The sequence below is a fragment of the Chelonoidis abingdonii genome, chromosome 2, assembly GCF_003597395.2.
Source record: "Chelonoidis abingdonii isolate Lonesome George chromosome 2, CheloAbing_2.0, whole genome shotgun sequence".
NCBI classification, from domain to species: Eukaryota; Metazoa; Chordata; order Testudines; family Testudinidae; genus Chelonoidis; species Chelonoidis abingdonii.
The window spans coordinates 36,255,530-36,271,156 of record NC_133770.1 but is presented as its reverse complement, the minus strand read 5'-3'; the positions used below and the strand labels follow the sequence as shown (position 1 = coordinate 36,271,156).

The window sequence follows — 15,627 nt, the reverse complement described above, 5'->3', positions numbered from 1 at the left end:
TAGTTGTAACCTCAGTGAACAAGAGAGCCCAGCAAGGCAGGTTTAAGTCCACCACCAAGGGTAAAGACACTGAATGAATGGATCTGATGGGTAGGAAGATTTATAGCTTTCTATCTGGACAGGACTAAACTGTTTTTGTGTTTTGCCTCGTATGCAGATCGCATGACCATGTCAAGTGCTCTCTTCACAGATGATCTTTAAATGGATGAAATCCTGTATCAAGACTCCATATGAGACAGCTTTGGCTACACCCCCATCAGCAGGTGCAAGCTCATTCTATGAGAGCACAAGCAACAGCAATAGCGTTCCTTAGTGACATCTCAGTACTGGACATTGGCAGGGGGCTACATGGTTGTCCATACATACATTTATGAACCAGTATGTCATTACCGCATCTTCCAGGATGGATGCAAGTTTTGGTAGGGCAGTCTTGCAATCCTTGTTTGGGTAGACTCTGCGCCCTGTCTCCTGGGGTGGGTACTGCTTGTGAGTCACCTAAGTGGAATACATGGCTGCATCTTCTTAAAGAAAAAGCAGTGATTACTTAATGAACCTGGTTCTTCAAGATGTGGTGCAGATGTGTATTCCACAGTCCCTCCTCCATCCTCTGTGTGTGTTTAGTGCAAAGGAACTGATGGGGGTCAAGGCAGTACAACCTTTCAGAGCCAGGGAATGGATTATGGCAATGTGGCATGAACACTGCTCCTCTATAGGTACTGCTAAGCAAATCCACTGGCTCCAGCATGCCGGGCATGCACACATCCAAGTGGAATACGCATCTTCATCGCATCTTGAAGAATCAGTTAAATAAGTAACCATTTCTTTCTAGCCTTCATTAAGAGCACTTTGTACTTGGCTACTCTGCCGAGCATTTTCCTTCATTGTACATCTACTAGACTTCCGAGAGGCAGAGTTGAAATTCTGCAGCCTCTCTGTGAACTATTTCACATTTCCTTGAGTTACGCCCAGTACAAAGTTTAATTTTCTTTTTTTACAACCAATCTTTTTCTTTGGTGCCAACAGAATGTAAAAGCTCCCAAGATATATTATTCTCCCAGTTCAGTGTAGTATGTGGTGCCTTTGAATCAGTAATAACCGTCTGCCTTAATCTTTATCTTCTTTTAGCAGATTCTTGACCAGCCTAGCTTTTTATTCTCTGCTGAAATTAACTGACTCTATATGACTCTGTACTCAGCTTGTTGTCAAGGTGCACATGAATGATAACAGTACTAAGTCCCTGATGGTGGATGAACGGCAGGTGGCACGAGATGTTTTAGACAACCTCTTTGAGAAAACCCACTGTGACTGCAATGTGGATTGGTGTCTGTATGAAATATACCCAGAACTACAAATTGGTAAGTTTCACAGGGCAGAGAGCCTATCTGGGCTTATAGTATGTTTGCTCTACGGTACTGATAATTATTAAAAGTGAGACTATACTTCTAAGTTTTTCCTGCCTCTGGATCCATTTGTGGGCTGTCTCTGTGTGTTGGAGAAATCACTGTTGAAGGAGTCTGTCCGAATTGTAGGAATGTGAGCACTGCCTGCTGTCAAAGTGATGTAAAAAGTACCAGTCCACCCAGTAGGTAGAACTTGGTGGTGTGGTGATGCACTGAGCCCCTGTCATTCTGGGGGAATGTGTCTCCCACACCTCAGTGCAGCAGACCATGGAGACTCCCTGTTAATGGCCGTTTTCATTATTCAGATTTTACACACACACAAAATTAACCAGTTGAATGATTATACAAAAAAAACAGCTAAAGTCTTAGAAGAGAGAGTACAGTGGTGGAGTGCTATTGGCCAGAGCGATCTTGCTTGGGCCAACTAGCACTGTAATTAAGCAAACATTTCTGAGCAGCATGTCGGTCGTTTCTGATGTGCTTCGCCTGTGGCCACTTTTTTAAGTACAGGTCATGTACGTTATAGTGCTCCTTTTCTTCAATAGGGCTGCCACTCAGCTGGTGGTGCCTCATGACCCAAAGAGTAACATGCCTTCTATGGCTGACTTCTAAGCCCCTAGGGAACAGCTGGGTAAGAATTCACATGCTGTTTGGTACAATTTGATCAATGTGGTTTCAAAGAGGCCTCGAGGCCTGAATGGGATGGACGGTTCTTTCCCTCTGGACTATCACAAATGTCTGTCTCTGGGCCATGTTCGAAATGTATTAATGAAGAAAGAAATACTGCCATGACCTTCTCCCTGTGCGGCACTGGCCTGGAGGAATTGCAAACTGAAAATGGCCCTTAGAGTGGTAAATATATAAATTCACTTGGTTATAATATCCCATTGCAGATCTGAAAATATACTAAGAAAGTTAACATCAACCTCATGTACTAAAAAAGTCCCAGGAACAATTATCCTTCTACACTATAAATCAGGTGAATGGTTAGAAAAGAGTCTGGGTGCCTCTGAACATGGAGATATTCATCTACTGGTGGGAGTGGCAGATACAGTAATTGCCTAGCCACTCTTTCTACCCCATTAAGATGATACATGAAGCTGTATTGCGACCTTCTCCTGTACCTGCTTATCTTAACTAAAGAGAGACTGGAAATGGCACAAGAAATGTCACAGACATCACTCTGAATAATTTTAGAGTGTTTCCTTGCTTTTGAAAGTTGCTCTCTCTTGTCTGGTCTAACCTGGATAGAAATCCCTGAACACTGGATGATAGCATACGGCCAAATTCTTTCCTGAACCACTGGAACTATTGGGCTGTGGCGTTTACCTGTGTGTTTATATTATCTGAAATGCCATTTTGAATCAACTGTCTTGCAGCCAGAGGCAGAGGATATAGGGGAAAACACAAAGGAAGAAATTGGGGTTGGTGTTCAGATGTTTTAAAGAAATCGAAATTATTTGTTGTATAGTAGCAATCAGAAGTCCCAGCAGTATTTAGAGCCCCATCATTTCTGGCATTGTACTAATGTAAAAAGAGTCTGTCCCAGCCCCTGCACTTAAGATCTTACAGTCTAAGTAGAAGGACAGAAATTGGCAGGGGAAATGACTTGCCCAAGGTCATACAGCCGGTCAGTGGCAGAGGCAGGAATAGTATTGAAGTCTCCTGAACCTCACTGCACTGCCCTATCTTCTGGACCAAGTGAGCTGGATATAAAGTTTATTCATTTGTAGAAAGGAGTTTTGGGTTTGGTGGAGCAGTATGTGTCGGGGGTCTTCTGTTTTCCACTGGTGTGAATGAAATCTCTTTCCGCTACAGTATTTTTAATTCTCTTCAAATGTTTTAAAGTACAGTCCGCTGTTTATTCCTCCTTGTACATTTGTTCACAGGATTAAAATAGCACCATTAACATTCTTTTTAAGCAGACTTACTGGACTACAACAGACTTCCATCAGAAAATGACACTTCATTGAACCCAAAATGCTTTACAGAAACATCTTGAGTTTGGTAAACTCTCAGTGAACCAGGCAGGTTCCCATAACCTGCCACCATGCACAGCTTCCAACGAGCCCAGTCTTCCAGGGTCCATGGCTCTGTCGTGGAGCCAGAAGCCAGCCCTGGGATGAACCCTGGCTCCAACTGAGGCTCAGCTTACAGCTCCACAGATAGCCTGGGGACAGGTTCCCAGGGTCTGCAGCTCTGGGGCATCCCTGCCCTGTGGACTGCCTGGGATCAGGGACTCCAGGGCTCAAGACTCCTGACCCAGCTGGCTTCCCAGGATGCCAGCCCTGGAAGCCAACAAGACTGCGAGTCTGGGAAGCTGGGGGGTACCCAACCTAGAGCAGTCTGCATGGTATGGCAGCCCCCGAGCCACAGCCCTGGGAGACCTGGCAGCTGCTGAGTGACAATGACGTTCTGGTAAGTTTCACACTTCTATTTTCATTCAGCAGCTGTCAGATTCTCAGGGAGCAAAGCCATTTTTTTTCCAGGATTTCTGTTCCATGGGAAATTATTTTTTTAAATTATTTATTTATTTATTTTTGCCCTGAAATTTCCCGCGAACTGGAATTCCCATGTTTTGGCCAGCTGTAATCTTAACGTTTGTACAAAGAAACTATACTCTTCTACATCATTTCCCTGCATGAGAGTTCTAGTATATCCTTTTTTAATATTACTTTGAGTAGCAAGCCCAAGAAGCCAATGTTTTAGATTAGTGGATAGATATTGCAAAAAAAGTCCAAGCTATTTCTGTATCAGAACATCTTTGGTAGAAAACTGTACATATGTTTTTATCATACAAGTTATGTGGTTATGTAAATCAAATGATCTATTCTTTCAGATAAATTGCATATTGAAAAATTTCATGAAGGTTTTCTATGGCTTTAGCGTGGTACAACATTGGGCGGTATTTTGCAACAGAGCAATTTAGCCACATAACAAACTTGTACCCTGGTTTAGAGTCAACTGTATTCTTCCATATTGTCATTGTGGCTGGGATTACTGCTAGGGCCCCTGTTTTGAAAGTTATTTCCAAGATACATTTATACATTTTAGGGCACGATTTACCCTTCTGTTCCTTACATGTAATTATACACTGGTTTACATTGTCAGTGGCTTTATTAAAAGTATTCCAATGCTTTGTGTTGCTGAGGAACAACTGAGTACATTGACAGGTTTCAGAATAGCAGCCGTCTTAGTCTGTATCCACAAAAAGAACAGGAGTACTTGTGACACCTTAGAGACTAACAAATTTATTTCAGCATGAGCTTTCGTGAGCTACAGCTCACTATGAGCCTCTGTGACATTTGAAAGCACACAGTTGTTAAATTGTCAGAACTGAGTGTTGATGGACTATATCGTACCCTTCCATTTGAGGGAGTCTCAGAAGGGTATGAAACACTAGAAAAGGCCATCAGACCATGCTTTCTCATCTCCTCCCACATACATCAGTGCAGTCCAAGTTGTCTGAAGAGTGTGGTCACCAATGGCTATTGAAAGTAGAGCAAGACTGCTCTTGGGAAAGCTGCAGAGGTGTGCTGCACCCTTACTTAGCTGATCAGGGACAAGGGTGCCTATGCACTTCCAGAGGCAAAGCATTTGCACCAGTCCTTGCAGTGTCCGTTCAGAGATGTAGAAGGACAACATCAGCAATCAGAGCTTTGGAAACAAGGATAAAAGGCTTGTGCAAGGCATGACACGTTAATGCTGGCTCTGCAGCCATTAATCTATGCTCAGTTTCACAGCTAACTTCATTATAAAACACACTACATAGAGCAGCTGTACTGACTACAGCCCCAGCTTGGCTAGCGGTGCCGCCTAACATATGTGCTGTATCCTACACGTGGAGCTAGCACCAACGGGATGCCACAGCTACATACTACAGAGTTGCCTTGCCCTTTCATACCCCACCATTTTCATGAGGCTTGGCTCCCTTCTCTGCACTGGAAAGGCCTGCAGGGCTCGGACTTTTTGAAGGAACATCAGATAATGGTTATAGTCTGAGACAGGACTTTCTGTCTCTGCCTCTGGAGTGGGTGTTTATCTTACGCTGACCTTTCTTATCCCCATAGAAAGGTTTTTTGAAGACCATGAAAATGTTATCGAAATCTTATCAGACTGGACCCGGGACAGTGAAAATAAGGTTCTGTTTTTGGAAAAAAATGAAAAATATGCTGTGTTCAAAAATCCCCAGGTAAGGTAATGTGATATTGGCAAAATACTTTTAAATCATATGGATTAGTTTATGCTATGCCTGCTAGAGGTTTTATTGGTTTTAGTTCTACCAGTTCTAAAAGAGGAAAAAACAAATCTGTGGTTTCAGTAACAAGGAAAAAACACACAAGAGAGAGCTTTTCCTCTGTAGTATATTCATAGGCCTTGTCTACACTGCTAAAAATGAGACCTTCAATTCCCCACTTGTGTAGTTCCACTGGGGGGAGCAATGGTGAAAACTACTGTGTAAACACAGGGCTCAGATGTAAAGATGATTTGCAGATGGGAAACAGTGTTTGAACACAAGACCATCAGCACTGCAGCATGGACCTCTGTAACTTGAGCTAAAGGAGAAGGTCCATTAGCTGGTACTAGTAGTAGGCTGTTATCCTCTGTGGATCAGCTACTAGAGAGGAACATGACACAGTTCACATGCAGGTTATGTAAGCACTTACAATAACTTATTAAACATGCTTCTAAACTATTAAACATGTCTTCATCTAAAGATTAATTGGGTTATTATATTTTTGGGGGGAAGGGTGTTATCCCTTACACTTTTGCCATCTACATGCTACAGCTAATGCTAGCAGACATTGACAAAAGTTAGTGAGTCATACAATATAAGTCCTTTCCAGCATTTATCCATAGCTTTGTTTCTATAATATACTTTTTAAAACACTTACAAAATAGGGCTTTCCACTCAGATTTCCTCTCTTTCATGAGAATGTGCACATCATCACGTTCACCCATTTGTGATATAACTTACTGTGCAATGGAAATCGCATTAAGAGGCTGCTCCATGAAATTGAAGCTATTGAGATGGAAGGTCAGAAGCCCATGACTAAAGACTGGAACGTTCACACATATTGGGTTTCATGCACACAAAGAAGAAGACCTTAACATCTGAAAGACTGAAATCACTCTGTAATGCAGCTGCAATGATACTAGGCTGCCCTTTTGGGGGAAAATAGCCTCTTTTTTTTTTTTCTATCTGGCATTAACACTAAAATTCAAAGAGCCTAGAGAATAATAATTGCCTGAGGAAGACACTAATATGGGAGGGAAAAAAACCCTCCTGGACATGCTTTTGTTTCATACATTTGGATTAAATCATTCCCCCAGGGCAGCTGATGTTAAACTTACAAACCCAAATGTTAATCTCTTGTTTTTGAAACAGTCTCTGGTCTTGATTCTTCTCTTCTAACTGTTTTGATCTCCTGATTTGCAGTGCTGTAAATGAGAGAGACTCAGGCCCTGTGGATCACATTATGCACATTCCCTTTTGGTTTTGTAAAACTAATTGAAAGTATTTACACAATGGGCTTCAAATAGTAGTTGCTCTATGCTTCTGTTCTACTACCACTGATCAGCTAGTGGAGACAGCTATACCTATGAGAGCCCTACGAGTTGGTGCCTGTATCCTGAATGTATGGACTCCTGTTTCTGTCCAAGGGATGATATATTAGGGGTTAAACTTGAACAGCGATGCTAAAACTAAAGGATAAATTAAGAAGTGGCATAAGAATTCCAAATAACTTAATAACCATGAAGAATTCCATGTATGAATATTTATGTCCAGAGAAGGTGGTGTGACTGTAGCAGGCAAAAGTCCACTTCACTGAACTTCAACTTCAGTTCATTAAAGTTTCAGGCAGCTACTATACTTGTCCCTCTGCTAATGCCTGTGGCTTTACAATCTGATTCCTACTTTTTAAATTTGTTTTTCTCTCCTCCGCTGCCATGTGAAAGACCCAAACAAACAAGAGTGAAATTGACTATATACTGAGTGCAGTCAAATGCACAAGCAAACAGAAAATAAAGAAGTGTTTTTGTCTGGCACCTGCTGTTACTTGTTATATATCCCAGTAGCAGGTAAGAATGTTTTAGATGGGAGCATGATTTTTAAATTGAGTGTCCCTTAAACAAATGGTCTTATTTTCCTGGGATCATAACACAAGAACAGACTTCTTACAATTTAATTGTTTCATTTACATATTTTTTAGGCATTTGCATTCCTATTGCTTCTTTTTTCTTAGAGGAATTTGATATTTAGGAATCTTTCTCACTTACCACCTGTTCTTCAATTTGCTAACAGAAGTGGAGGAGAGTCTATCCTAAAATATAGAAGATGGGCCACAGTAACTTTATTAAACCATATGATGGAAGCCAAGCTTGAAGATTAATTTCCTGGCCCCTACTTAGCTTTGCTTTTAGCTGCTGACAGCTCCTCAGATTCATGTTTGTGATCTTTGAAGTGATAGGGCTGTGCAGGTGCAGTCTGATATAGAATTATGAAAAACACCATCTGCGCTACAGCGCGTCATTGCTTTAGCATACAGTCAATATGACTTGAACATACAGACCAGATACAGTGGCAGGGAGTTGCTGAACACAGATTTATTTTAATTCATTTTGTGTCTATAGTTTAAATTGCCTTTATGTTCTATAAGTAGCTCATTCTAAAAGGGACATTAGCCATCTCTTGGTCTGGCCCTGCATTTTGGAAAGTCTAACCAAAACAGTCCAGCCATTTTCATGTGAGTAAGATTTTGTGCTGTCAAAGACAAAAAACAAAAGCCACTTTTGTTAATATTAAAAATAATGTTAGTCTTTTTTTTGAACAGCTCGAATGTCTCTGATTTTGGTACAGACTTCTTCTTTGGTATAGAACTAATCCCTACATTAGCCATACACCATTTTGTGGACTGGGGAAAGTCCATTTAGATTTGGTTGATTTTGTAATGGTTTAAAGGCTATCTTGTGCTCTCCCTTGCATTTTTTTTAAAGCCAACAAAGATTGCTTAACTTTCTCTTGGCACTGCACATACGTAATTTCTGATTTCTCATCACTATCTTGGCTATGCGTTTGCATGGCTATGAGAGTGGAGGGCAATTTGTCAGTTCGTATGCCAGTGTGTGTAGAAGAACTTCCGGGAGCACAGACCTTCTGGAACCTTGCCTCATTCCCTTCCATGTTCAGTGATCTATAGACTGATGTGGCCTTACTTCACTGAGTGGGCATTCTTGTGCAGGATACAGCCCCCCACCTCTCCGAACTGGCATGTTCTGCGCAGCTCCTGTGACTTTGAACACCATAAATACAAAGGACATCGTGAACCTAAGCTGGCCACAGAACCCCTTTGAGAATTCCTCATGTGCAGGAGGAGTTTCCTGCTGGTATGAAGAAGGTGGAGCCAGTGGAGCCACTACCTCTGCTAACTCTGTCACTGCACTGACCAGCATGGGGAAAGAGGGAGGGGACATGGTGCAGTGAAGCTCCGGACACACCCCATTTTCCACTGGCACAAAGTCCCTTAGGGAAGTTACACTAGTGGCACATGTTAATGCTCCCCCCTACCCCACAGCATCAGATAGCTCCGAAGCTAGGCACTGCAGAATCAAGGAGCCCCACTTGGCTCCTTGGCAGCCTCTGTTCTTGAGCTGTCTATGGGCACAGTGGAGAATTCATCTCAGAAAGTTAGGCCCAAGAATCTGATAATCCCCATCTTCAGAAGCAAAGATCCTTAAACAAACAAGCAGCCATTCAAATGCAAGTGCAAATATGTGATTCATTTGCTTCTAATACTACTTTCAAAGTTGTTGTTCTTGTGTTGTATACCCAGAGAAGCACTCCATCTGTTAAGGAGCCTCAGTTCCCTACCACAGACAAACATATCTTCCTTTGCAAACAAGAGAAATATTCATGCTTGGGAGGTTTGTGTGTATATGAAGAGAGCTCTGCAGCAAATCCAAGCAGCATTCACATTAATGGCCTGACTCTCCCAACCCTGACATGCTTCTCCCCAGGGTCTTTGCAGAAGGGAAACTGTTTGTCTTTTAATGTGACCTTTGACTATTGGACTTGGAATGACCTCTTGTGGACACATGAGGTCCCCTAGTACATGATGAATGACATTCTGATCAATGGTAGACCACACAGTGATACAGATATAGCAAGTGCAGTATGCAGTCTCTTCCCCTGGGCCTAATCCACTGAAGGATAATAAATGTCAGATACAGTCAGATTTCAGGAATAGAGGGGACATACAAGAAGTGAGCCGTAATAAATGAAATGCATGTTGACAAGGGAAAGATGAAATGATACATCCGTATAGCATAGGATTGGGTGGCAAAACACTCCTGCACTGACAAAAGGCAGCCTTATTCGTGATGCCACCTGGTTGTCATTACTGAAATTCTCTCTCTACCACTGACAGTAGGCACAGGGTGGTCTTTTTTTCCTAAATAAATGCCAGATGCTCTAATGTAAATCACGCATAGTCAGAGGACCTTTGTGGTCTCATTAAGGCCATCAGCAGTCATTCCGAATCTCTGCATTGGTGGTGACACCAGGGCCAGGTTGTGACAATTCAGGGCCCAAAGCACACATCAGGGTTTCCTATGGGCCCTTCCCTGCTGAGCTGATAGTGGCAAAGGCCCCCACACTGGAGCCTTTTCCTGGGTTAGTGGGGTCCTCCTACAGCTCCGTGTTGGTCCAGAGAAGAAGGAGGCTTCAGTTTACCTAACAATCTAACTTTGTGTGGACTACAGTCCATCCTACCTGAAGGGGAACCCCACCCAGCCAAGCAAGGTTGTAATGAGACTTGTTCTGCTATATTCTCTGCCTGCTTTTCAAAGTTTCCCCATTTGTGTGCAGGGAACTGCCAACACGAGTGCAGCAGAACCATGATTGCATGGCACCACAGAGTTCTCTGCTCAGGGCAGGAGGTGTCTGATTAGCAACTGCACTGAGATGAATGTGGTTCTTCACCTCATCAGAGCTGTTGTTTCAGGCTATCTGCAGACTGAGGCAGGCATCGCTGCACCAGCTATGCTCAGGACACATTTTCAAGGTTTTTTTACAACCAAGAGGGCTAGAAATACATTTATTCCCAAATGAAAGCAGAGATTCCAATGTAATCATGGGATTCCAGGAGCTGTGGCCATAGCCCAGTGGTTGGCAACCTGCAGCCCACAGGTTGCACGCGGCTCAGCAGGGTAATCCACTGACGGGCTACCAGACAGTTTATTTACATTTTCATGGCTGCCTGCAGCTCCCAGTGGCCACGGTTCGCTGTTCCTGGCCAATGGGAGCTGCAGGAAGCAGCAACCAGTGCGTCCCTACGGCCCACGCCACTTCCCACAGCTCCCAGTGGCTGCGGTTTGCCGTTCCCGGACAATGGGAGCTGCAGGAAGCGGTGGCCAGCATGTCCCTGCGACTATGCTGCTTCTGACAGTTTCCATTGGCCAGGAACTGCAAACTGCAGCCACTGGGAGCTGTGGGCGGCCATGCAAATGGAAATAAACTGTCTGGCAGCCCACCAACGGATTACCCTGATGGGCCAGGTATAGCCTGCGAACCGCAGGTTACCCACCACTGCCCTAGACCCATGTATTTACCTTAACCTAGCCCTGCACTATGAACTACAGATTAGCCATGTGCTCAGGCAGCTAGTAGCCAGTCTAGTCTTTCCTACTTCTGGGAATCCTGAGTCTGAATTCCATTTTGTTTCTAGTAGAAAATAGCTCAGTTTTGAATGTTCATTGTTTGATCGTTGCTGTGGCCATGACAGGAGCGTAGGGCGAAGTGTGGCTGATGGTGCTTTTAGGCTTGCCTGTTTGACATTGTAGATTTAAAGGTCACTTTTTTAAAATAAGTGTTGCTCCGGGGTCTCCCTGAAAAAATAAACCATCTTGAACAAGTCCTGCTCTCCCACAAAGCTGCTGTGCAAAATGCAGCTTGAGGAGGAAGATGTGGTTACATGGTCAAGCTGGGTTCTTCAATTGCTCTCTATGCTGCCTGGTGGCAGTAGTCTCCAATTAGCTGCTTGCACATAAAGGTGGAGTTTTGGTTACATTTTCGGGTATAACCATAACATGTTCCTCCTTTAACTGGGAAATGTCACCAAAAGAGAAACAAGACATTGCAGATCCATGACACATTTTGGCCTTTGTTGATTTCTAAGACAAATCTGCATGTAAATATGTCATCTGACTTTCAGAACTCTTGTGGGGACACAAGTCTCACTGAAATCAATGGGAACTGCCGGTGGGTTTTGGGGGGAGACGAGAAAAAAAAATCACACTCTTTACAATGGATTTAAGAGAGCAATTTTAGGTAGCCAGCTTTCAAAAATGGGGCAGAATTCTTCTTGGATGAGACAGATTTTGTTTGCAGGATAGGGGCCATAAAGCAAAGAATTAACCTTATTCGTAATTCAACCAAAGCCAAAGAGACTATCTACAAACATCAAGTTATTTTCCTACTTTGGTCCCAAGCCAGCAGGCCTTTAGGGTTAGAAGCTGCCAGCAGATTTGGGCCTTGGTTTTTACTGGAGCGTGATCTTGACCTTCACAACTGCAGATACAGTTTTGAGTCTACAGTTAAATGTGAGTGCAACTGTACCCTTTCAGACAGCACAGCTACATTGTCTGGAGGTGCAGATAGGCATATAGGGCTTCTGAATGGGTGTAATTCCGGGGGAGGATACTTGCACCCACGGCGCTGGAGGCATTGTTTCAAAGTTTAGGCCCAAGTCTCAAACAATGAGTTTGATGCTAGATGGAGGTCTACAGTGTTTGTCAACAAGTATGCAAAATTACCCCTTGGCTTTCAAATGACTCTTTGGACAAAAAGTACTTTCCTGCATGGTGCAATAATGCAACATACAAATGCAGACATAAGGAACTCTGTAAAATCTGCTGTGTCCAAACACTTGTTATTAAATAATAAAGAACTGTTGCACATGCACAGCTCAATTTCTGAAGCAATGCACACCATAAAAAATGATTGCTAGAAAATTATGCATTCAGTTCTTGGCACTACATTTTTCTTCATCATGTACTAATCTGCTGCATAATCCTCAATTAAGTTCTGTAACATCTATCTCTAGAAATCTAGGACATCGTTCAAATTGAAAAAGTAAAATCAAACCCACTGACCCAGAAAAGCAGCCAAACAAAATCAAGAATTGAGCCACGTTTTTCTGAAGTACGGGGTTGAGGAGGGGTGTATGTATATGGGCAAAATGAATTTTAGATTGAGAAATTGACATATAAACTCCAATAGGCAGCTTTAGTGAAGGTTACCTGTAATGAGATTTGAAGCGCAATACTTGGATACCTGCCTCTCATACCACCTAGCTCAGTGCACAGTACAGAGAGGCTGAACAACAATGTCATCTGTTCATTTATAATCTTTGTCTTTTCTGTTCAACATCAACCTCTTGTATTTTAATCAGAATTTCTACCTGGCAAACAAAGGAAAAAATGAAGGCAAGGAAATGAATGAGAAAAACAAAGAGTTTCTACTGGAGGTAAGCCAGCTTGGTTAAGTGGTGATGCAAGTGCTGATGCAGCAGAGTGCCATAGCCTACATCTGCTCTTAACAGCAGGGCTTAGTTCTTTACTTGCTGATGTGTAACAGGAAGTTCTGTGTTTGTTATTATCAGCTTTGTGTTTAAGGCTGTGTAGAAAGCTATTCAACTTCATCTGCAGCTCACCACTGAAAGCATAGACCAGGGATGGCCAACTTGTGTCTCTGGAGCCACATGCAGCTTTTCAGAAGTTAATATGTGACTCCTTGTATAGGCACCAACTTCGGGGCTGGAGCTACAGGTGCCAACTTTCTAATGTGCCAGAGAGGGAGCGGGGTGCTCACTGCTTAACTCCTGGCTCTGCCACAGGCCCTGCCCCTACTCCACCCTTTCGTGTCTCCTGCCCTGAGCCTGCCATGCCCTCGCTCCTCCCACCCAAAGCCTCCTGCACACAAAACAGCTGATCAGGAGGTGTGGGAAAGGAGAGGGAGGCGCTAATTGGTGGAGCTGCTGGTGGGTGGGAGGGAGGCGGCTTGGGGGCTGCTGATGTATGACTGTGGCTCTTTGGCAATGTACATTGGTAAATTCTGGCTCCTTCTCAGGCTTAAGTTGGCCACCCCGGCATAGACTCTAATTCGTGTTATATTTTTATTATAAAACATAGTGCAGATAATTCCTTTCTTCTGTTAGGTGCCAGTCCTACAAATATTAACACGTTTGCCTAGCTTTTTTCTACAGTGAATAGTCCCACTGATTTCAGTTAAGTGAAGCACCTGCTTCAGTGTTTACAGGACTGGGGCCTGAACAAGGACAGCAGATTAGGAGCATTGCACTTTCACAGTCCTCTGAAGAGGCACCTGCAATCAAGGTTCATCTTAGCTCTGACATTGTTGCAGAAATGCTTTGCTTGCAAGATCCCCAACAGAGCATTACCAATAGTCTAAAACACTCCTGGGCTAGAATAAGATTGGCTTTTTGTTTTTTAAATCATTAAGACTGAGCAATAATGATAATAATTAAATAGTTACTTTTCTTTCTAGTTAAAGAAGGTAAATTTCCACCCCAGTTTTTGTTTCCTGTACTTCATGCTGGGTTGTACCATGAAAGGACTCCAGGCTTGTAAAACTAAACTGTCTCTTTATAAAGAGAACTATTCACAGAGATGCTGCCTCAAGCACTCAAGCCACATGCATTCAGACTAACTTCCTGATTCCTCTTCCAAACTCTTCCATCCTGCAACCTGAGTTCCTCCTCCCAAGTTCCATGCAGGTTGCTACAGTTATTAGTGTTAGCGCTGCAGCCAGCTTATACAAGCAGCCTTTGGATTTGATTCCAGTTTAAACCTGCTTATCTTCTGACTCTTCTTCTTGAAAGTTCAGTACACCAGTCTACTATGATGAGAGAGAGAGAAATCTAGACTTATAACAAACAAACAATGATCACAGAACTAAGGGAATGAAAAAAACCTTTTGTATGAGCATTTTGGCTTTGATGCAAGTGCAGGAAGAGGATAATCTACACTCAGAAGGCTAGGGATTCCCACTTTAAAATTAGTGCATGATAACAAAGCCACCAAATATCAGCAAGCAGAGAGCTGTCCATAGTAACTTCTAAATTAGAAAATTAAGTATGTTGACATTAGAGATTACCCTGAGTGTTCACCTCCTAACAGGAGCTCTTTCACGGGCAACAATAACATGTATTTGTTCACATGGGTTGTGAATGCTGGTATGTGCTTAAAAATAAATATAATAGAAATCTCTCATCTTTGATTTTATTTTAAAGTTCTTGGTGCCTTTAGGAGCAGTTTCTAGGGTATTAAGTATTTCCCTACACAACCTAGAGATGTTGCAATAGTCAAAAACCTGAGCATGTGAGAATAATGGTGCCAAGCATTTTATTCTATCTTCCTCAGCAGAAAATGCTTTTCTGGTTAAAGTCTTTAGTAGGTTATTGCAAATCCTTCACTAGGTAATATATGTTTCTGGTCCAGGACTAGGGGTGGCCAGAAATAGAAATCCACCACTGTGCAAAGAGCCTAATGGTAGAAGTCTCTATTCACTACTTAACTCTTAAATGTTTAGTCTGGGGCTTAAGAGAAGGGAATGAGCTAGCTGTGTGTGGGCCTTCTGCTGTGAGGACAGTTTCCCAGAGCAAGTGTCTAAAAAGAATGCCCCAGTCCCACATGAACACTTTTCACATGGAAAACTCACATTTACATGTTTGACTCTCTGTTCCATAACTGAGCTCTCCATCTTTATACATTCACTGTTGCAGAAAATCTGTTTTTAAGTGAACAATTTTCTGTTGTTTATTAATATAGGTGCTTAAGTACCATTTATTTTGTGTAATTCTATTCTTGCTGCACAGGAAAGCTTCTGTGGGACGTCTGTCATTGTGCCAGAACTTGAAGGGGCCCTTTATTTGAAGGAAGATGGAAAAAAGTCCTGGAAGAGGCGCTATTTTCTTCTACGAGCGTCTGGAATTTATTACGTCCCCAAGGGAAAGACCAAGGTCAGGAAATCAAAGGAATTATTTCAGCAGTAAAGTAATTCATGTAGGTGAAAGTGAAGAGCTCCTGAAGTCACATTTTGAGAGCAATGGCTGATGCATCTGAGACAGATTTTTCCTTTGACTGAGACACTTGTGCAAATATTAGAAAGTAGTCACAGAAATCCTGTACAATTCCCCCCTTTTTT

General features: G+C 42.7%; 1 protein-coding gene across 4 annotated transcripts in view; it reads left to right on the top strand.

Annotated features, from left to right (window-relative positions):
• Positions 1 to 15,627, top strand: part of APBB1IP (amyloid beta precursor protein binding family B member 1 interacting protein) — a 130,923-nt gene that overhangs the window by 63,597 nt on the left and 51,699 nt on the right. For all 4 annotated transcript variants that reach the window (XR_012655199.1, XM_075062263.1, XM_032786226.2 and 1 more), the window contains exons 6-9: positions 1,196 to 1,355; positions 5,471 to 5,592; positions 12,854 to 12,928; positions 15,299 to 15,442. Coding sequence is in view for 3 of the 4 variants with exons in the window: in XM_075062263.1 (XP_074918364.1) it covers positions 1,196 to 1,355; positions 5,471 to 5,592; positions 12,854 to 12,928; positions 15,299 to 15,442 (501 nt within the window). In the remaining variant the exon portion in view is untranslated. The remainder of the gene's footprint in view (positions 1 to 1,195; positions 1,356 to 5,470; positions 5,593 to 12,853; positions 12,929 to 15,298; positions 15,443 to 15,627) is intronic.